The following is a 23,034-nucleotide window of genomic DNA, read 5'->3' as shown; positions in this document are numbered from 1 at the left end:
ACTTCAGCTATTATATTCAGGTTTCTCATAAACAAATTAAGGTGTTACATGCTCAAACACATATTGATATTGTGATATGAGACTAGATATCTTAGATTTTGGATATCCTAACACTGTAAGTGTTGTCTTTTTCTGGTTTTAAAGGCTGCATTACAGTAAAGTGATGTAATTTTCTTAACTGACTGTTCTAGCTGTTCTATTATTTGCCTTTACCCACTTAGTCATGATATCCACATTACTGATGATCATTTATCAAAAATGTCATTGTGTAAAAAATTTGTGGAAGTACCAATATCAATGTACAATATTATCGCAATATCGATATGAAGGTAAAATTAGATTTTATCACCCAGCCCTACTCAGAATGCATCATGAGAACTAGTTTACTGTATGATGCAAAGGCATGTATTATATAGGCGGCAGTAACCAGTAGACCATGCATCCCAAATGTGATGCAATTATTTCACACTGTTGAAAGAAAAGTAGAAAGATGATAAAGACTTGCGACTTGATTTTTGGAGATATCAACCTCAAAATTCATTAAGAATTTGGCCCTGTGGAAAGAAAGTGTGGGGATTTTTAGAAGAGGGATGTGATCCCAGCAGTTGCGACAAGACCCAATCCTCTTTTTTTGTAGAGGGCTTTGCATCTGTAGGCATCTTCACAAACTAAACCAGAAAAGAACAGAGCTGAATTTCTCTGTGCTGGCCCTACCCTTGAGTTTCCGGTGCTGTTAAATGTGAACTGAATAAAAGGTGGTCCGAGGACAGCAGCGTCCTGCATTCACAACAAAATATAAGCCTTTGTAACTTATAATGGCCTCTCTGTGATGCCAGCTAGAACAGAGTGTCCTAGCCATGGATTCAATTTTCTCCCATGGCCCAAGTTAGTATTCTGGGTTTTATTTCTTGGCACAGTATTGAACTACAGAAAAGATGTATTGGTGGACAAAAACACAATAAGCATGCACATACCCACATGGACATTATCAGACCCACTGCATCCGTGTGTGCATGTTATAAATATCTGTGTCAGAGCTGTGCAGACACACAGTAAGTGCTTTTTACAGCGTGAAAATGACCTCTAAAGGGCTGCTCACCAGCCGCCTTCTGCATTAAAGAAACAACAATTGGAGGCACTGCAAATCATATTTTGTTAATCCTCCATTAAGTTTCAAACTCAACAACAAAGCATATAAAAGTCCTCCTCTGTATCCCCCCATCTCACTCAGTGCTCCATTATATCTGCCCTTATTAAGGGCAAGACGGAGATTTAGTGTAATTGAATAATCTCAGCATATTGCTCTGAGACCTGAGATTAATAGATAATAATGCCATTCTGGTCAAGTATCAAAACAAAATATGCTTGACTCACATAAGCATGCATATATCCCCCAAAGTATGCATTAGCACAGATATAAGAAAGGGCATGCTGCCGTGCTATTTACGCCCTCAGTCATTCTTGTGAAGCTTGCAGGGGGATGACGCTTCAGCAACTTGTTTATGGCCTGCAGTCTGTCTGTGAGTACGCTTTAATACTAAGATCCAAACCAGGCTGCAGCGACAGAGGATAAAAAAAGCTTTAATATACAGATACGGCAAATACTTTAGTGCTCGCGAAAGACAAAAAGTCAGCGAAATCCCCACAGTGGTGTGACAGTGGACACTCTCTGCAGGGGTTCTGTTGGTTTCATGACATTTTAGAGAGGATTAGCTGAAATGACTGAGTGAAAGAATATGTTAACCCATAAAGAGGTTGTGATAAACAATGTCATAATCCACGCCAAATGGGGAAAACAACTTAATGAGGTCAAACCAATAATAACAAGCACACATAAGGTCAGAGTTCTGTCTATGTTTAAAGCAAGCTGTGTCTGTTGTTGCAACCTCTAACGGGTCAGTGTCAGACAAAGCCACAAGTTTAGCTCCAGGAAGTTTAAACTTATCCCTGTACTTGGGTGAAGGAATCTCTTTTTAGATTATAGTGAAGCAAAGTTGACTGAGAAATGTTATTCTTTGTCTACTTTTATCAGTATAGTTCTTTTTTTTTTATCCTGGGAAAGTTGGCTGCATACACTTGCTCTTTTCCAGCTATGCCAAGCATTCACACACAGATTAGAGCCTCAGTTTTACAAGCATTTCTTGGAGCTGCTCTAGAGGCAAAAATAATCTCACTGTTTGAATTAAATCTCAATGGATCCGTTTTTTGGAGCATTGGCAAGCTTGAATGGCAAAAAAAAGGAATTAAAAGCAAGAGCAAATAGTATTATCCTGGACGTATGTTGCCTTCAAGGCGGCTGGATGGTCGGCTAGAACAGTTGGCTCACCTAGATGACTTATTGGCCACACTAGCGCCATGGCAGTGTCAGCCTGCCAGCCAAATCCTAGGGACCATCAACAGATATGGACATAAATAGATATATATTTCCTAATGACTTTGGTGATCTCCTGACTTTTCTGTTAGTGCCACCATGAGGTTGACATTTTGTGGTTTTGAGTAAAGTGTCTCCACAACTATTGGATTGAAATTTGGTACATTTGTACCTCCTTTTTGGATGAATTATAGTCACATTGTTGATTCCTTTACTTTTCACTTAGCACCATCATCAGGTCAGAATTTTAAATTTGCCCAGTATTTTAGTTTGTGATCAAATAATTGCAAAACTAATGGCATTCACAGCCCCAGCTGTATACCTCCTTTGTGTTTAGTGTTAGCATGGTAGTTTCCACTGTGCTCGGAACAATTGGTGCATCATCCTTACTGTGTTGACCAATTATGACAGAGGAGGCTAAAACTTCATGACTAAAAGTCAGTTTATTTACAGATGACAGTCTCGTCTAAATAAAGAAACTTCTTGTCATTAAAGGTCGTGTGTAGGATTTAGTGGCATGTAATTGTTGTGTTTTTGTTACCTTAGAAGGAGCCATCTATACATATGGAGCATGTCCTCTTCCACAAAGTCCGACATTTTGTTTCTACAGTAGCCCAGAATGGACAAACCAAACACTTGCTCTAGATAGGGCTGTACGCGTTTTCAGGTTTGCGCTTTGACCACTGTACTTCTTCTGCACACTTGGCACACAGGAGAAGTTCCAGTTCTGCAACGTCACAGCTAGATACCACTAAATCCTACACACTAGACCTTTAAGTTTGACCCCTCACTGTCATTATTAGTATGCTAATATGCAAAACTAAATGGTCAGCATGGTAAACATATAATTGCTACTCATCAGCATGTTAGCATTGTCATTGTGAGCATGCTGATGTAAGCATTTAGCTCCAAGTACCACTGTGCCCAAGGACTGCCCCACAGGACCACTAGCTTGACTGTAAATTTGACTCTTAGTCTTATTTTTATATAGAGTAAGAGCCTATGTAACATAAAAATAACTGAAATAGAAGTTTAATGTAAGGCTCCTGTTGTGGTAGCAGAGCAAGACAGAGAAAGCTTGAGGAGAATAAACTTTTAAGCTTGTCTTTCCTGTGCCATCTTGCTTTAAAATGTATCCTGTAATCCCAGAAGGCATGGGCCACACTTATGACTTGACTCTTAAATTAACCCAACACACCTTGGTTCAATGAAATGCACTCAGCTGAAAATGAAAGGACATCTGAGATAAGCTGCTTGTTGGGTTAGGGATGTAGCCCTGTTTAATGAGGTTATGGGGCAAGTTAAGTACTTCTTAGGAGCCCAGTGAGTTGGATCGGACCCACCTGCAGATGTCTTGTAAATAGTTTTAGTGCTACATTTGAAAATGGCTCACTACAGTTTAGCTAAAACTATGTTTCCTGCCTGCAGCTTTTAATTCATAGCTTAAAATAGGTTTTACTGCATAGTAGGAATGTACGGATGTGCAAAATGTTTAGAAATGATTAAAGCACAGATGAGAAGTGGACAATAAAGGGGGAAAAGCACTAGCTGTTTACAAGGGGCAGCTTTACAGGAGCACCTGCAGCAAACTGTGTTTAGAGAGTATAAGAGATGTCCTCTCAGGGCACAGTATGCTTCTGCAGTAAGCTGCTGTCAGGCTTGTACAGTGCAGATGGTTTGTCTTTTACCCCACAGGTGCCGAGACAAATACTGATACTCTGTGCAGGACATACATTACAATAGTGCCACTTTTATCAGCTAGAGATACTGGCAACCAACACAACATGAAAAATTCCCTTTGGACCTTTGGAGTGTTTTTTGTCCATTCAGACAACAGCAATTTAAGGCTATAAATATGTATAAACTCCCAGCCACAGCAAAACAGACACACTTAGGTAGCACACACTGTCATACAGAGTAATGTGAAGAGAACAGACTTGCCTTTTCCCAGGTATGGGAGCCTTCCTCTGACAAATTACAGCAATGGCTCCATCTGCACCCATATCCAGAGTGATGTCCCACAGTAAAGAGTTACTGGGTGTCGCTGTACGAAAGGTCACACCTTTCTTTACTGTCGCTCTGTGGAAAGTCAGAAATGAAAAGGTCAAGAATGTGGTAAATATGAAATGTCCCATATTAAAAACCAATGGAATCTGGAGCAATGAATGTTTATTTTTCAAAAGTTTAAGTAGTATATAATTTGAACAATTAGCCAAACATATTTAAAACATTTATCTGATGTGGAATTTGCTTTTGACAATTCATTATTATTATTATTATAGATTGCAAATTTCCCAGTGTGTAATAGATTTTAACTTCGACCTAAAAAAATCAGTTTCCTCATTTTGAATATACTTGATTTATTCATTCAAACTACCTGTCCAGGCTATCACAATAAACCCAGAATTTCTGTAACAAGATGGCCACCTTATATATATATTTATTTTTTCTCAGAGAACAGTCATCAGACTTAATATTTTTTAGATTTAGAGGGGCAAATCTGTGATTTACTTCCACCTGTACCCTCCACACCACCCTCATCAACATTTGCATTTGAGACAGCAAAGAAAACATTGTTCTTTCTGTTCATCCTCACATGCACTCATTCTTAATTTATAACTGTACTAATGGATCATTAGTTTACTTGGCCTCTAATTTGTAAATGATAAGCATTATGCAGCTGAACATGTACACCTTCCCAGCGGGCTTCCCCAGCATGAGCAGCTTGCAGTAGGTCAAATGTTAATGAGATATTCTCCTACAAGAACTGTGATCAAGTAAAGCCAGGGGACGCACGCATGTAAAAATCCAGTCCTCTCTGCTGCAACAATACTAATAATCCATATGGTCAACTATTCTCACGAAGTAATGCTCCTTTATTACACTCAAAGCTCCGACGAGACCACCTGAACACTCAGGGACAGCTCAAACAAGTTGTCTCAAATAGCTCACAACAACATCCTCGTGTAATTCTTTGGTTTTCATCTGCATGCAAAGCCGTGCGGTTTATCTCTGAATCTTTGAGATAAACACAAAGTGATGAGCGCATTATGTGTCTCTGAGGAGGTGTAATCTATGATACGAGCAACAGCAATCTGAGCTCAGGGTCTGACTTTGAACACCAGGCATAAGAACAGGCAACATTGCTCCCTGCTCAGCACAATGAAACAAATCAGTCTGCCAACAGGCACTAAGTCCTAATTGAAAAATGTAAAGGGACAGTTCCCCTCAAAATCCAAAATACATATTTCTCTCCCCACTTTCATGTAGGAACTATTTTGTTGTTACTGAACTCCACCTGCCAACCGCATCACAGTGCAGAAGCATACATCATAGTTTGATACTGCTAGGTCACCTGAGCTAGCTAACAGCTCAGCTCACGAGCACAAGCCTCAGTGCCATGAGTAGATGCAAGCTTCCTTCTGCATGCAGGAGAAAATAGTCCTTACATGAAACTGCTCAGAGCAAGGTCTGTGGATTATCTTGAGTAACAAGGTCATGATTTTTGGAAAGAGAGATTGCTGTTGAGTTTTTCAGATGGATTTTTTTCTGCACTATTAGGACCACAAGCCCAGTGCCATCTAGTTCCATTATATTTGAGAGAAGGCAGACATCTCTACAGCCGATATCTCCAACACTCCGCAACTCACACAAAAACAATCTAGCTGATAAGTGGCACTACAGGTAAGAGGAAAAATATGTATATTTGATTTGGGGTGAACTGTCCCTTTAAGATAGCCTCTTAATGGATTTGTGGTGAGCTTAGTGTGCTCATTTGTGTGTGCTTATATGTATGAACCCTTCTTCGTGCCAGCATGTGCACATCTAGCATGTAATCTGGAAGGAAGGTCTCAAGTGGCCACTGATCTTTAGCATCTCTACTGTGGGGCCACAACATCTGACACGACATTGCCTTTATTACAGGAGCACAAGATAGAAAGCTTGCCTTTTTTTCTTCTGTCTCTTTGTCAGAAAGAATGGATTTGGCTCATCTTATGGCATTTGTGACACCGTCACAGGTTCAAACAGACAAAGAGCTCACAGGTTAAAGGCCACGATTAAAAAGGGATGACTGAGCAGTGTCTTCTTCAATGGTGGTTTTAATCTTGTGCCACTGTGACCCCGGAGGCTGCTGGTTTCCATTCCAGCTGCACACAACAGCAGCTGATTTATCTGATTAACACAGGTTGAACCAGGGGCTAAAAGGTGAAATCATCTGGTGATGAAAAATAAAAAACCTGTAAGTTTTCTGGTCATGATTGCACATTGCTGGATGTCACAGTTTTAGAGTCAGTGGACACTTAATGGCCGTATTATTTACAATAAAGAACGTGTGTAGAAGCCTCCAGCCTCTCACTTTGACAATTTTACCACAGAGGTTTCTGCAGCAGACATGTCTCAGGAGACAAACTAAACTTACAAATTGAGAATTCCAATTTATTAAAGCACTTCTGGCTCTGAGCGGTTCTAATCAAATAAAGCACAGAATGGAGCCAAATACAGCAGGTGTTGCATGGTCTCTATGTTAGTATAGGAAATGAAACCAGCTTCTCTGTGTACTGTACATTAGAATGAATGACAGTAGCAAACCGAAGGGGGAAGCCAGTCCATTGTTATGAGTCTGAGGGTTTCCCAGGAGGCAGCAGAGCCAACAACACAGGGTAAATGAGCAAGGAGAGAACAGGAAGTTTTGATGTAAAGAGGCTATGACCTTCTGGTGAAGAAAGATGAAAGATGAAGTGATAATAAGAAGGAAGGTGGCTGCTCCCTGTTACCCCTGTTAATTGCAACATGAAAGAAGTGCATGTGATTATTTCTGTTTTTAATTTAAGTCACACAGCAACACAATATGCAGTCTCAGAAAAAGAACTTTCAGCTTATGATTGTGACTTCTTCTAAAATGTAATCTGCTGCACTTATTGTTGATGGAAGGGGAAGGAATTTACATCTGTCTTTTTTGTGCTGCTCACTATCCACAGTCTGCATGTACTGTAACAGAACATGCTTTATTTTACCCCATCTTTCCAAATGCATAGCGTCTCCCTTTCTGCACCATCCCAATTTTTGTTTAGACCTTGTACAGAAAAAAACAAGAGCCATATTACACATATATAGTGTTGGGAATGCACAACACCACAGTGTGCTGTCAGACAATGATGAATGCTCATCTTCCGCAAGCAGCTATAACCTTTGCCTTAGCAGGGACGGAGCAGGAGGTGGCTTCTGGGGCTCCAGCCCCAAATGTTTACTCAAAAGACCTGAATCTATGCTGTTCCCCAAAGAAATCTAATATCATTAAGAAAATGTTCTTCTTATGGCCTAATATTCATATAAGTATAAGTATTGAAGACCGCATTTACTTGCTGGTGTTGAGGGGGTTCTTTGATTTGCAATAAGAGAAGCCTAGATTACTACGCCATTGATTTAAATGTAGCAGATTTGCCAGCCAAACATTTATTCTGTAAACTCTACTCCAGCGTTGTGTAACAAGCATAGGTTTCTGTTTACGCCCAATTTCCTACCCTACCCTATGTTGTGTACCTTATAGTAACATCAGAAAAAGTTGTCTCTTTTGAGGTGGCAGGATTGAGAGTTTGTCAGTCTCAACATTGTGGTTTCAGAATGATGAAGAGTGGGAGAACAACTAGATACAAATTAGGATGTAGGCTCTACATGATTAGCTTTTTTCCTTGGCACCTATCATGTTGTTCCCAAATAACGTACAGATTTTTAGGCATTCTGTTGTCTTCAGTGGCTCAAAAAATTGTGCACATAGCTGATGTAAATGAGGAAAAAAAAATCTTTTGGGTTTGGTAGGTTTGGGCTGAGCCCCAAATGTTTTCAACGTCTGGCTCCACCCCTGGCGTTAAGCGGTTAGCTCAGATTCAGTCATCTCAGATTGTGTTGAGTTTTGAGATGTACAAGCATGAGCTCTGTTTACCATGTCATATCTGTCTATTTCTTTCTCTGATAGTCACTATTTTTGTGACTGCTAAGCTCCTGAAAAACTACCAAGCCAGAGAGTGTGCTGTGTTGTTATGACAACCACCAACTGTGAGTTGTCATTTGTATGAAAACATAACAAAAAATGTGTTTAACCACTGGTCTACAATCACGCTAGCATGAGGCATAGCAGTGCTTTGAGCTAAATGCTAGCATCAGCATGCTAACATGCTCACAATGACAGTGCTAACATGCTGACTTTGGCAAGTACCATCCTACCATCCCAGCTCAGTGTGATAACATGCTAACAAATGCTAATTAGCACTAAACACAAACTTCAGCTGAGGCTGCTGGGAATGCCATGTGTTTTGCATAATAAAAAGTAGGCTGTTGCATTATTTGGGATTTGTATTGGATTATTAGTATTTAGTTTCTGGAATTCATTCTCAACCAAATTTTATGGCATCCCATCCAGTCAGTTGTTGTGATATTTCACTCAAATGGAAACATCATGGCAGCACTGGGGGGAAAGTCCAATGATCACTTAAGTAATTATGAAGTATCCTCTGGAAACATGAATGTCTGTACCAAAATTTCATTGCAATCCTTTCAGCAGTTGTTGAGGTATTTCATTCTGGATCAAGGTGGTGGAGAGGCTGACATTGCCAACCCTAGAGCCAAAGCCCTGGCATGGATAAAAGAGGTATAAAATTGTATTTACATATAATGCATTGCACATTGCACATGCAAAACTTATCACAGAATTGAAATTTAAAAAATCAATATAGTGCTGCTTTTCCCAACAGGCATTTCCTTTTTCTGTATATAATTGCACCACTGACGCCGACTGCAGAGAATTGTAAGTGCAATGTAATCCGGCATAATTAATGATGTAAGCAGGATGGCATCCACAGTGTATTAATGAGAAAACCTAGGAGGACTGTTAATCTAGTAATGACTTGTGTATAACATGCCCTGCTGTGATGAAACACCTCTGTGTATTGAGCTGCGTGGAGCAGAGTTTAACTAATAAAAAGTGACAGTAACAAGAAGACTTATCTCAAACGCTTTTTCTCGCTCAGCCCCCCTTGTCTTACAAAAAAATTGAAAAAAACCCTTGTGACTGGAAGAGGCATTTTTCTTCTTTGTGGTGGGGAGCTGGGACCATTGTCCATGGATTTGGTTAGCAGGCCTTGAGGAGGCAGTGGGCAGGGGGAGGCACCAGGGCAGAGAAGATGGATGGCTGTGGAGACTGAAGCTGACAGTGTGTGAGAAAAGCAGCTCTCAGGTGCTGCACCTGCCATCCATCTCACTTCTGACCAGGCAAGGCATGAGTGGCACTGTTCTTTCACCTTATACATACTCTTGATTCACTCACACACACAAGCATGCACATGAAAATGCTACCACACACAGGCAAAATGGTACACAAATAAGTTGTTGGCCCTTGGCCTTCATCAGTCAGTTCCCTTCCCTGATGTATTTGTGGACTGCTGTTGTCTTAAAACGTATCTGAAAGATCACAGAGCCATGGTCAACAAAGGAAAGTAAAACAATGAGACAATTCAAAAAAGCAAATACCTAATGCAATAACACAGAGACTGTGGCTGATCAAAGACCTACAAGATAGATTGCATTCTCTGTGTGAGCTACACAGCCTGGCCCAGATGCATTTCATCACCGACGCTGCTATCGAGATGCTACAGTACATGGGGTTTGTAATTGCTTCCCTGATATAATTTGTGTTACCATCTTTGGCTTTGTGAATGCATCACTGCAGGGCCACTGTACCACCGGTGAACCCCAGTGCAATCGGAAACAGATGCAATCGTTAATTATGCAGGCAAATGTCCACCGTTTAGCCAGTCTGATGGCCAGCCATCGGCAACGTGCTTATCGTACTTATGGAGCAGTTTAGGGAGTTGGGGAGACGTTCATGCCAATACTCCTGCCAGATGGCAGGCACCACAGCACTAAAAATGGATGTGAAAGTCCTATTTGTCACACAGATGAATGATTAGGCTCCCTGGTTGAAGAGCTCGCTGACACGGTGTCCTGTTGATACAGACGTTCAAGTTTATTTATTGCCACACTGCTGCCTTTAAATAAAACTCACAGAACAAGACAAACTATTGTGCTTCATTGCTGACTTTAAATCGCTGTTAAGAAGAAAACAAAAAGAAAAATTGTGAGCTCATATGTCTTGTCACTCAACTTCCTGCGCATACACTGAAGGGATCATCTAATTACCCTTCACATGGGCGTGTGATGATAGCATTACAGCACTTTATCTTTGACCTTTATCAAACTCTCACTGAGAATGACAGGTTCAATTTGCAGGAACGGACAGGTGTGGCTTGTCTTTTTCTCAATCGACCTCAAATTTGTATGTCCCTTGACTCCAGCTATAGACATCAATAACAGGTTTATCATGCTGATGAGAGAGTATTAAGCAAAGCTTAATGGGACATTCAGACAGTGATAAAGCACACAGACAGCTGTTGAGGACCGGATGCACAGGGCTTGTTAATGTGCTGATAAGCTTGGGGAGCGAAGCACTGTGTTACTGAATGTGTGAGTTAGAAGAGAAGCGAGTGGATTATGTCACATTTATTGGATGCAAAAAATATAATTTCAGAGTCTAGTTACCAATTCATACTGTATAGACACAACTGCCCATGGCACATGTTTAATTACTACAAAGCTTCCTAACCAAGTGATAGCTGTGAGGAGAGGAGAGGAGACTACAAAGCTTCCTAACCAAGTGATAGCTGTGAGGAGAGGAGAGGAGAGAAGAGGAGAGGAGAGGAGAGGNGAAAGAAAGAAAGAAAGAAATGGAAAGGAAGGGAAGGGAAGGAAAAGGAAAAGGAAAAGTGAGGAGAGCAGATGAGAGGCGACATTTCTGCTATCTGCTTTTTGTTCAGAAACACGTGTGACTGAGTAAATGAATTAAAGCAGCAATGATTAAATGTGACAGAATGAAGAGGGGAAATCAGGATTGCTTTTTTGGCTTCATTGCTTCAGCAAAAATCAAGAGACAGAAAGAAAAGGAAGCCAGCTAAATAATTCAAACACATTGTCAAACCCTTTAAAATACATTAACACTAAGGTCTGTAATGCAATTTAACGATTCTCCGATTCTCTCCTACAAACAGACAACCCATGAAATGTAGGAAGAAACACCTGCAGCGTCATGTTTCTCTGTTTCCTTAAAAAGCCTGAATGGGGAAAAATTATAGAGAAGCTACTGCAGACTCAACTCTGAAACCCGACGAGGAGAAGTGCATCCATGCACAGCTGTCGGCCAGATCAATATTTACCTATTCCAGCATTCACAATTGATCTGAGAAAGTGACTGTCTAAGTGAATGAACACAGGACTAGGTGAAAAAGGGCATTAATAATCCATGACTGCCTCCTCACCTGCTCACCTCCACTCAAGCATGTATTTGCAAGTTAAGTCGGACGTGACTCAGAAATTATTTATTTTCCAGGAAGTGTTGATTGTGTACCAAAGTGTTTCAATCTGAGAGGAAAGGCTGTATCTGTTGCCCAGGAACTACCACACTTTTGGCCTGCATGAGCCAGTTCTTAAGTCAGGACATCTCACTGGACATCATCCAACCACGCTGCAAATGGCAACATAGATAATTTATTATTATTTATCACATTATGTGAAACCACATATGAAGGAAGGATTTATGATGTACTTTACTCATGATCCAAATCTACACACATACCAAATGAATAACTGGGACAACGTATTTCACACCTCCTGACAGTCCATTATTCATTGGCTCGGAGTAAAGCAGATAGTGTCTAGAATAATAACAAAAAAATCAGTCTCTAATCAAGTTAGTGTAAATCTCTACTTGTCTTGCGCTGACAGCTAACCTCGACAAATCTCGCTGTGCTGCAATGTGGTTCTCTTTGATCTCCGTCTGGATGATGATAATAAAAGGCATTACGCTGCGTATGACCATGAAAACCGTCAATGAAACGGTGAGAGCGAGATGGAGGCATTTAACTCATATCCAGTTTTGAGGTGCCAATCTCCCATGTTGCATCATTTCACCTTGAAAAGGCGAGTAACAAACTGACATCTTGAAAGAAAGACACGAGATTAGACTAAGTCTTGTTTTTCTTTTTCCTTTGTTCGTTTGTATTTTTCCCCCTTCAGGGGATAGTAAGTCAGGCGGTTGAGGCAGTCATTCTTGGGAAATATATATTCTTTAAAATCTGTATAAAATTAGCCTCTTTTACCAAGGAGGTCACAGAGACCTCCAGAGGAATAACTACTGCTTCAAGATAGATCTACAAAAACGCTCTCATCTCCAGTCAAACGGGAACATTTTGCATCACAAAATGAGAACAGAACCTTAAATTAAACTGAGCTATGTTGGTAATCCCTGTGATCTTCACACATTCAGCAGCACGGCGTTGATATAGCACCAATCCCAAGCATACCCTTTAAAGCGGAGCAATAATGAGTCACAAGCTACATGTGACCTTATTTGATCCATGTCAACCTTGATGACTACGGCTCTTGAAGCAGCCCTTAATGTCATCAGGCTGTGATCACTCAGACATGTATTTTTCTGATTTGACTCGAATAATCTACCACAGTTCTCGGAAAGACAGTTAACCTGGATCATATTTTCAGAGATAATGCCATAATCCATGCGAAATCTCATTTCCTCCTTATTTTTGATGGAGCTGAATTTCTGCAAGAAGTAGAGAGGAGGACTAATAATGATAGTCGGCAATTCCCTGTATTGAATTCTTATTGACCAATTAATTTAGACTTCAGTGAAACGGCAGCAAGTGATGGCAGTACGTTACCTCAGTGTATGCTGAAGAGTAGATTTCGGGGGAAACGCAGATAGCAAGTCCCCCTCAGTATTTACAGTATGTGCATTTGACACATGAAAGTAGCAGGAGACCTCTATTCTGACAGAATTGAACACATTTCAATCATAAATGCGCAAAATTGGTGCAAAAAGAAAAAAAAATCACCTGAATGCAGAAAATCAGTGGTCGGGTCCACCAAAGTGTTTTTTCCTGGGGCCAGCATATTGTTTTAATCCTTTGCAATGGGAGAACTACATGTTAATACTACACTACAAATGCCAGCAGCATGATGAGAGCGACTATTCTGTGATGAGCACTGCACTTTTTTTTTCTGTGCGCTGGGAGTTCACTGTCATTTTTAAGACAGCCATTCAGTCAGAGCAAAAGAGGGACAAATAACATGAAGACAAGCTGTCACATCTTACATGTACACATGCTGATCAACAACAACAATCAAAGAGATATATGTTAATATACTGTAAATACATTACTATAGTTTTCCTGTCATGAATCCACACAGACTGGCAGGTCTGTCCTCACTTCTTACGTGCTTTATCCTTCCCCTCATCAAGAGCAAGGGCCAGAGCGTGTGCTCTACCTTGTGCTGACATGTTTGCTTCAATGGGAATTTCAAGTCATAGCAACCAGAAGCAACCAAAGCGTCTCAAGTGAAAAAATATTGTGCCTCCAAAGCACTCTCAAGAGCTTCCACCTGGGCTTTACCTAAGGAGTGCCTTGCGTTTTCAACTGAGAAAAATGCCTTGGTGGACACAGGGCCTTAGGTGTTTGGTTGAGGACCCCCAGCCCCCTACTTCATGTGTGTGTGTCCCAAATGTTGAAACAAAACCTACACACTTGTGATGAATTTTTACGATCTGATCACTACAAGATGTGAGACAACAGAAAACACAGTCTTACCTGAGAGTGAAGTTAGTCAGCTGAGCAGAGCTGGCCATGAGTATGTAGAAGGTGGCGATATCAGTCTTTTTCAGTGGTTTGGAGGATGTCCGTATAACAATGGCATTGCCAAGCTTGAGCCTAGAGAGTGTTGCCATTCCTTTAGGCACCTGCAGAAGACGCACGCTGCCAATCCTCTGCATGGGTGTGACAGGGACATACTCTGCCTGCTGCTGCGAGCCACCCCAACGACTTCCATCCGCAGAATTACACTTCCCGTTGACTTTGGGTTGTGCCTGGTAGTACAGCTCCACAGGGTTCCCAGCGGACGGGTCCTGCCTCTCCCTGCTGGTGCCCTCTAACCCCGGAGCAAACCAGCCAAGTGCTGGAGCCAGCTCAGCCATACAGGTTCCCCTCTCGCCTCCCATAGCACAGGAACCCCTCACCTCTTGGGTCTGCCAGAAAGCATACACTGTCACACATGGTAGCTCATCCACAGTTCCCTCTCCTCTGCCCCAGTCCCTCCCCGCAACATAGAAGAGCACCCGCACTCTGGGTTTAGAGGAGAAAACCCGAGGCGTCAGCACGAAGGCCTGGATTTTCCAGTTAAAGGTAAAGACCTCTGGAGCGTTGAAAAGCTGCACAGACTGGACCAGATCTAGAGGCACAAGCTGCTCTGTGGACATAGTGCCGTAGCTGGCGTTGACAGCTGGCTGCCGGCTGGCTCTTAAGATAACAAAGGGCTGCGTGTGACTCTGCATGCTGGAGTTCCTCATGAAGTCCTGCCCAGCCTCCTTTAGGAAAAAGTAGTCAGCATCTCGCACCTCATAGTTGACCGGCAAGAAGACAGGTAAAGGCACTGGGCTCCTACTGTCGGTCAGCTCTTTACTGCTCAGATCTGTAAAGTAAAAATAGGATATTATATAAGGCGTGTTAAAAGCCACAAGGATATGTCACAGTATCACATTTCTGAGCAACAAGAATTCCACTTGCAACAGAAACAAGGAATTGCGCTCTCTCCATTTGAGAATAAAAGACTGTGAAAAATAGCAGCAGCGTTTCAGAAACTAACACTTGAGCACAAAAAGTCAGCCAAGGCCAAGTGATCAACTGAGTGGGGCATTAATGTATTACTCTAAAAGGCCTCTGAGCTTAACCTTAAAATTCCTGCAACAGAACATATAGGTGAAATAATGTAAATTACAACAAGGGAGGCTTAAGAATGTTTTAGTTTCCGAGGTCAGGACAGAGCAGGAGTGGAAGTCTATGGCTTTGCCAAGACACTGTACAAACATGAATGGTGTGTGAGGAGGACTGAACCTTATGTTTCACCTTGTAAAAAAGTTAGGCCCTCCACAGGGATAATAATATTTTTTAACCCTCCTCTTGACTTATAAAATACTGCAACCCCCTCCCCACAACATATCAAAATAATATAACACTTTTGAATTGGTAAAACGTATAGAGTACTCCAATTTAAATCTTAATATCTTAATGGAACTTTTAATGTGCACCATGATTTTCACATTAATAAAGTCCTGACATAGACAGAATTGTTGCCCTCTGCATATGGTAAAGTGCACTTTAATATACATAATGCAAGTCAGAGTCCTTCAGTGGGCTGGATATCCACAGGTACCTGGTGGGTGAACCGCAAAAAACAAAAGGTGATTTGAGGGTGGTGTTTTATTTCTGGGTTTAGTTCTGGGTGAAGAAAAAGAACATGCAGATCAGATCGCAGGTGTTGGATGAAACGTATATTCAAATAAAAATAATAATAATTGAATTTAATGTTTTAATCCTCTGACTGCTGACTTTGTGTGTTGGCTGTCTCTTCTGTGCCAGCTGGAATTTGAGAGCTGCTTTAATCAAGTGTGTTACTAACAAGCGTGGTAACTGTGGAGATGTGCTGCTCAATATTATGAGATAAGCAAAATACATTAATTTAAACTGTATTTCCTGAGGTAACTTTTTTAAAAAATATAATATCTTAGTTTCACAGGTATGAAATGACCAGAAAATGTTCACTTCACATGTACTGCCTGACCAGAATATTTGGGCTGAACATAGGATTTGCGGTTTCGGATTGGTCCACGGTTCTTAAGTTGGGACGGGTTGCAGAACTAATTCATCATATGTACAGGTGGCAGGTTGGGTGCAGCATTGCATGACCCCGGTGCAAGGTGCAAGGTAAAGATGTGTTTTTGATGTAACCTTTTACCGAATTATTAGCAAAGCAAGGCTGAAATATAACATACGTTTTGGAGTTTAAAAAAAAAAAAAAGTTAAAGGCCCTACTTTCAGCCCAAAGAAAAATTGCGATACCCCCTTTTTGCTTCACGCCACCACCAATAATTTACATTCAGTCCCTAAATAATATCCAGGCACCTGATTATGTCACAGAAAAATTATTCCTATACAATTTACTTATTAAAACCTGTTTACTGTTACTCAAATCTACCGTGTCAAGTGTTAAAAGAAGTAAAATGTACTTTAAAAATATTGCTTGTCATATTTTACTGTTATATTTCCATATTTTCCTTCTGCTGCCCCAGTTCCACCTCTCTCATGGATGATCAGCTTCCTCTATATGGGGAGGAAAGGTGGGGTCTGATACATCTGGCACAAGATTAAAATCAGCCATCAAAAACTGAGATTAAAATCGCTTTGCAGATCATCAGCAGGCTGTGAATACCCAGCAGATCCTTCATGGAAAAAAAAACAAGAATGGTGGAGTATCACTATGTGAGGTAAAATAATATGTGAAGTTTACTAAAACAGAAATACATCTGAAATTGTATCTGTGTATTATTCAGTAAGTTGAGCATTCATTGCTGTACACAGTGATCACAAGAATTACTATCTGACTGTTAAACACTGATCACAAGTGCGTAAAATAACCTTTGATATGAGTGAGTGTAAACAAACCAACGGCATAAATATTCTCTGATCTGGTTTAAAAGCTTAATGGTAAGTGTTTGTCTCAGCGGACATGAGCAGAGGTCACCCGGCCATCGTGTGTCCTCATTAAATGTCCATTTTGATAGAATTATGAAGATTATCGCTGCTGACCTGAGTGTGCACTGTTTATCTGGTGGCTAATTGCCCTACTTGGTGAATTAAGGACAAAAACACTGGTGTTTACTTTGCAGATTAGAACAAAAATGGATGAAGCTGCATTAGCATGGTGAAAAACAGCTTCAGCAGCATCTAACACCCAAACAAATTATCATCCCACTGGTACACCAAAGCTAACAATTAGTGGTGTGTTGCTCACACATGATTGGCTCAAAAGAACAAATCTTTTGGGTGAACGAACTGAAGTGAAACTATCTGTTTATGTCTCAGTTCAGTTGAGTGAGTGATTCAAGTCATTCATTTTTCAGCCCTGAATGATAACGGTCACTAAGTCACTCAAGCTTGCCTTTCTACATCTCTCTCATGTCTTCAAGTTTTGATGTACAAAGTAGTACCAAAAATTGTATTTAATTATTAGATGTCAGGAAGATATATGTGCTGTGCATAATTGGGTAGGACTTCAGCTTTCAGTTTGCAAACAGAATCTTCATCCAACCAAATTCTCTGTTGGCAGTTCACTGATAAGAGATCTGAACTGAACATTCAGCCCAAGTGGCAACCTTTGGGGCTGAAAATGAATCCAACACAGAAGTGCCAAAAACTTTAGTTTCTCAATTGGCCACTTAAGACTGGCTGCAGCAGAAATAAACATATTTACAGCCTGGTACAAAAAACAGTTTTGATCTTCATAGCTAATTTCAACAGTAAGTGCAACTGTACAAAGGGGTGAGTTTTATATAACTTACTCATTTAACTTTCAGTAAGGCTTAAAGTCTTGCATAATTAAGAGTGAGGTTGCTTTGGGTGACAGGTGAGTGCCATCTGTTACAAGTCACTACCATGGTGACAACATTGGTTAGATAATGGAAAAATGGCAGAACCCTAGATTCAGAGTAGCTATAGATGTAGCTGTCACTATTTCAGCATGTTTTCACTTTATGAAATGTTACCGTTTTGGTCACCTTAAAGGGTCTTGTTCAGCGTTTAGTTGTACTAAAAGACCATCTAAGGAGTCAGATGTTCAGTTTTACCAGTAAACAGGCTACATTTTGTTTCACTGGTTTTCAGCCTGTTTTTTTTGCTAGCAAAAATTAGCATTAGCATTATTTTTATCACAGTTAACCAGGGGCGATTGTTCTGAGACAACAAGGGAGGCTGAACTTCCCCTAAAATTTCATAAAAGAAATGGTCAAATATGCACTATTGAATTTACATTAAAATAAGAATTTACTTTGCATTAAACGTGCGCTAGGACGCGTTTAACATCATGACTATGATTTTGAAACATCAGCTGTTTATCACCAGTTTTCAAATGCAACCTCCCTGTCATACATTCTCATGTCAGCACGGCCTCCAAGCATTCCTATGAGACAGCGCTGAGCAGGTTTATTTCATGCAGCAAAGCGAGACGATCATTGGATAAATGCGACAAAATCGTCACTTCCAGGGAGGCTCAGCTTCCCTGGGACCTAATGGAGCAGTAGGCGGGAGAGGACGCTCGGTGTATGCATGATGATTGGAGGAACTGTCTAAAAGGCTGAACCCCTTTGTGATTGACAGCGCTTTGGAAATACACACCGGCATTGTCACATTTCGAGCTCAATCCTATGCGGATATTTGCGAGTGGAGTCATCTGACAGAGTGCCGTCCAGAGTTCCTTATTTCCATAAGCGATGTAGCCCATTTTCACCATTAAACCCATCTGAGAATCTTTGAGGTGTGTTTTGCTGTGGTTCTATGGCATGAGTGTGGTTGAAAAATGGCTTCAATTAAATGTTCCTTTTATAAGTTACTGCCTCGCTACAGTATTACAAATTTTATGATGTAAACTTTAAGTGAGCTTCTCCTGTTTGAAAGACCAGCAGCCGCCACTGCAGTTAACCATAGCTTTAAATAGAAATAGATAGCAGCCCGTGTTAGGGTTATCTCATTGTTACTTCTGGCGACAACAGAAATGCAAAACTTGAGGCTTTTAAACAGGGGTCTACAAAGAAGTGGGTGACGTTACAGAGGCTACATCCATTATTTTATCAAATATGTGGTTCTGCTGTGTTTTAGCTCAGCGACTGAGAATACATGCAGTCGAAGCTCAGGTCAAGAACTGAACAATTCAGTGAAAAATCTTCCTGACAAACGGTTTAAATAGAGTGATTCCAGTGATTCAGTACACCAATAGTGTCTTACAAATAATATTTAGATCTATGGACTTGCACTAGACGCATTTGTGACATTATGACAAAAGATGCCAAATAGAGACTTTGTCACTTAATTATTACTTGTTATTTGTCTAACGAGGAAAGCTTGAAGCTTTTCTATGTCTAGATCAGTCGTCACGTCTCTCATGGTTGCTGGCACATGACAGGTCCGTCTATCACGGCCTCTTTTGCTTTTCATTCTCACTCATCCACCCCAGCAAAGAGCCTGTCATGATGGTCAGACAGTTCACACAGCAATGATTACACTGCATGTGTCAAAATCCCCAGAGGAAGACAACAGCATCTTTTTTTCGTCTTTGTCTCTCTTCCACACATAGACAACAGTGTCAGTCATGTTCGCTGAGTGGGTGACACACTGCATGGGGCAGAGGGACTGGAGCTGGGAACGTGGCTGTCCTGGCTAAGCCTACCAGTGGCCACAGTGACAGATGTGCTGTTTAATACCAGAGCTGGCAGCAGCTCCGGCTGGAGTGAATATAAACTGGCTCACTGTCTCCTGGAGGGAGAATGCACCGCCAATGTAGCAACAAAGTACTTCACATGCATACTCATCCCTTTACAGTTGGGTTTGATGGGTCATCTGTGCTCTCCCTGTTATTTTTTCACATGCTTTTCATTTTAGAAATCTCAAAGGAGACTATTTAAATCAAGCATACATTGCATACATCTATTTGCGGGCACTGTTTGTGTATGATTCATGGCAGGCTAAAGATGCATCCTTCCCTTTGCCAACACTTTGGATATTTAAGATGTAGCCAATATAAGCAAAACTGTACTTCTATGGTCCTCTCATCACAATGAGAGTCCTGCCCTCAACTGATAAACATGAGAGCAAATCCGCCACACCAGCTGTTCCAACCTCTCAAATCACTCATTTTGAGGACCCTGAGCTCTTCTTCCTCCTTGGCTGAGTCAGAAAGCATCAGTGTTGCCATGCAGATGCTACAACTGCCTCTAAAAGCCACCTCTCCAAGACTGCTCTCCTGCAAACTTAACATGTACGATGCCTCGGTTGTTGCTTTATTTTTTTCCCTCAACAGTATGTAGGCTAAGTGCTTTATATGAGGGGGGGAAACAGAGGATCCCATTTATACCAGAGTTCAAATCACATGTTTTGAATCACATCTTTGTTCATCCCTTTCTGTGTCCAAATGAAAATGCTCCCTGTATGAAATTAGGTTTTGGAGTTGTTCATTTGAAACTAACACTGCACTACCTTCGGGCAAAAGCAGAAAATCAACTTCAAGCACAGATTTTCTTTCCAAAATGGATATGTGTCTTTTCACGTGTACAATATCCCCCATTTGTTGTGTGTTTTTAGCTTGGCCACATGTATGACGCAAATACGGTCCGATGAGGGCTTTATTGTCATGCATTACAATGGAAACAGGGATTAAACATGGTACTTAACGTTGAAAAGTTGAAGTGCAGAAGCTGATATTTGTCCTGTGGTGTATCTAAGTAAGTTTACTTAGGGATTAAGACTTACAGATCCATTTCAAAATAATGTTCCCCATCAACAGTTTTATTAATAAAAAAACACTGTTGTATCTAATGAGCTACATTTCTGCCCTGCAGTTTGTCTCACGGCTCTGTATTAAAACATTTTCACTGGCGTGTCAGCCAACTTCTTTTCAGTGCACTTGTCTTTTAGCATTATTTCTCCAATTGTAATCAATCTTTGTATTATTCTATTAAAATGCAGAGGAACCACTGTGAATTCTAATGTGCAGTAATGACTTTTACCATATGTGCAAAACAGCTTGCAGAAGTGAGTCAACTCCCAATGGCATCGCAGAGGACAACAATGGATGTCTGCATTTTAATCAGTAATTGAGAGATTTAAAGAGCTTTGTGTGTCTCAAAGTTTCTCTGTCATGCTGTCTGTTAATGGTGTTTGATCATTGTTTCATGTTAGCGCTATGGGTCACATATCTAGCGCTACACTGATGATGTTAAAATAAGAAAGCATTGGCAATGGCCCAGATGCTAATGACACTAATTAAAGCACCTGTGGCAGACGACACTCTGTCTTACAACCGATGTTTTCACTATGTGTTTTTTATCTTTTGCCTGGCTGACCTTTCGAATACAAGTGCCTTTAATTAAGCGCCAAAAAGTCTCATTAGGATCTGACAGCTTGCTAATCAATAGGTCCTTAAATACAAAGGTTTGAGTCTTTTGCAGGACATGTAGACACTTAGCAGTCACCTTGGGAGGTAATAGGGGCTCACAACAGAGGAAAGACAAGATTTTAGTACTCTCAGGGATGTTTTAAAAAGTTGCAAAAAGTTAAGGTTTCTCTCAACATTTTGGTTAATTATCAAAGGGCATCTAGAGAGTGGGAAAAGCTGTGATCCAAAAAGGTGTGGAAGATATATCATGTGTTAGAAAGCAGTACAAGGTGGTGTCTGCTACAGGCACCTAATTGGAGCATAGTGGCCCCAATTAAACGAAAAGTCACAAAGATTTTGAGTTCACTACCTGTTCTGAACTCTTTTGGGGCTGTTACACTGACTACATTTGCATGCACAAAATACTCTGGATTTTTCTCTTATTCTGAAAATGACAATATTGCTGCTGAGGTGTTTACATGGCTAATGAAAATGAATATGCCATTAATACTCCTGTTTACATGCAGCCATGCTACTCTGATTAATGTGCCCTAATATGTCATTCATCACGTTAAAATATGGAGAAGTGGAGACGCTTGTGCCATTTTGCTTCTTGGTGGCAGACTTGTTTGGCCTGGCAAACACAGCCTGCCTCTTTCAATCTTTCAACCACGCTCTTAAAAAGTTTGGCGATGCGATATCTACGCACGTCCAAAAACCTGTTGATATCCAAGTTTTTCATGATGTTTACAAGTAAGTGTGCTTCTCCTTCCAACCAGAAATGTGGGCTTTTCACTTGGGCATGCATCTCTACCCCAGCCTTGCAAACTGTTGCCTGACCGTAAACAGGCCAGAAGCCATAACTCAGAATATCCAAGCAGAATATGTTGTTTACGTGACCGATATTGAAATCAGAATATTTTCATATTTGGAATAATAGTGGAATTTAAGTGTTCATGTAGATGCAATCAATGATGCATTAAAGGGGAACTGTGCTCATTTTCAAAATTCATACATGTTATTCCCATAGTCTCGGACAGTCCAAAAATATTAGTGAACATGATCAACTCTCTCCCAAATCCCAAAACTAGAGTGCTAGAACCAACACATTCTCATTCTGACCTCGTCACATTTCAATGTTTGGTCATGGACCTTTCATGTCCATCTTGAAAGGTACCCTGGGTGCATTGGATGTTGATGTTCTGGGACGCCGCTTGTTACGTGCATTGTCTTCTTTCAAAATATACTTCAGTTTTCACAGGAAATTGATCGTTTACATACAGTCTCTTTCAAAATAAATGCGCTACGTCGGTACAGCACAAATTGACGTTTTTCTTCCTCCAACAACTCTTTGGCTTTAGAATCTTATGGGACGCAAACACCACTTACAGGATGCAAACACCGCTCCCCTGGGTGGAGGTCGGTGTTTGTCCATCCACCACTCCTGTCACTTATCCTACTCAGACTTTCGCCGCTCTCTCGTTCATTCTTGTCCCGCCATGTTTCCCTCTGACGCCGCCAAGCGCTGTTAAACTATACCGGCACCTGGCTGTGTATCATGCCAA

At 40.9% G+C, this 23,034-nt stretch overlaps 1 protein-coding gene across 1 annotated transcript in view; it reads right to left on the bottom strand.

Moving 5' to 3' along the window:
• The window catches only part of LOC126393860 (transmembrane protein 132D), a 36,063-nt gene that overhangs the window by 10,706 nt on the left and 2,323 nt on the right, over window positions 1–23,034 (bottom strand). Inside the window, exons 2-3 of the mRNA XM_050050250.1 lie at window positions 14,083–14,959; window positions 4,313–4,450 (exon numbers count right to left, since the gene is read on the bottom strand). Of these exons, the coding sequence (XP_049906207.1) occupies window positions 4,313–4,450; window positions 14,083–14,959 (1,015 nt within the window). The remainder of the gene's footprint in view (window positions 1–4,312; window positions 4,451–14,082; window positions 14,960–23,034) is intronic.

Source organism: Epinephelus moara, chromosome 8 (genome assembly GCF_006386435.1).
Source record: "Epinephelus moara isolate mb chromosome 8, YSFRI_EMoa_1.0, whole genome shotgun sequence".
NCBI lineage: Eukaryota > Metazoa > Chordata > Actinopteri > Perciformes > Serranidae > Epinephelus > Epinephelus moara.
Note: the sequence above shows the minus strand (reverse complement) of the source record. Positions and strands in the feature narration are given on the sequence as shown.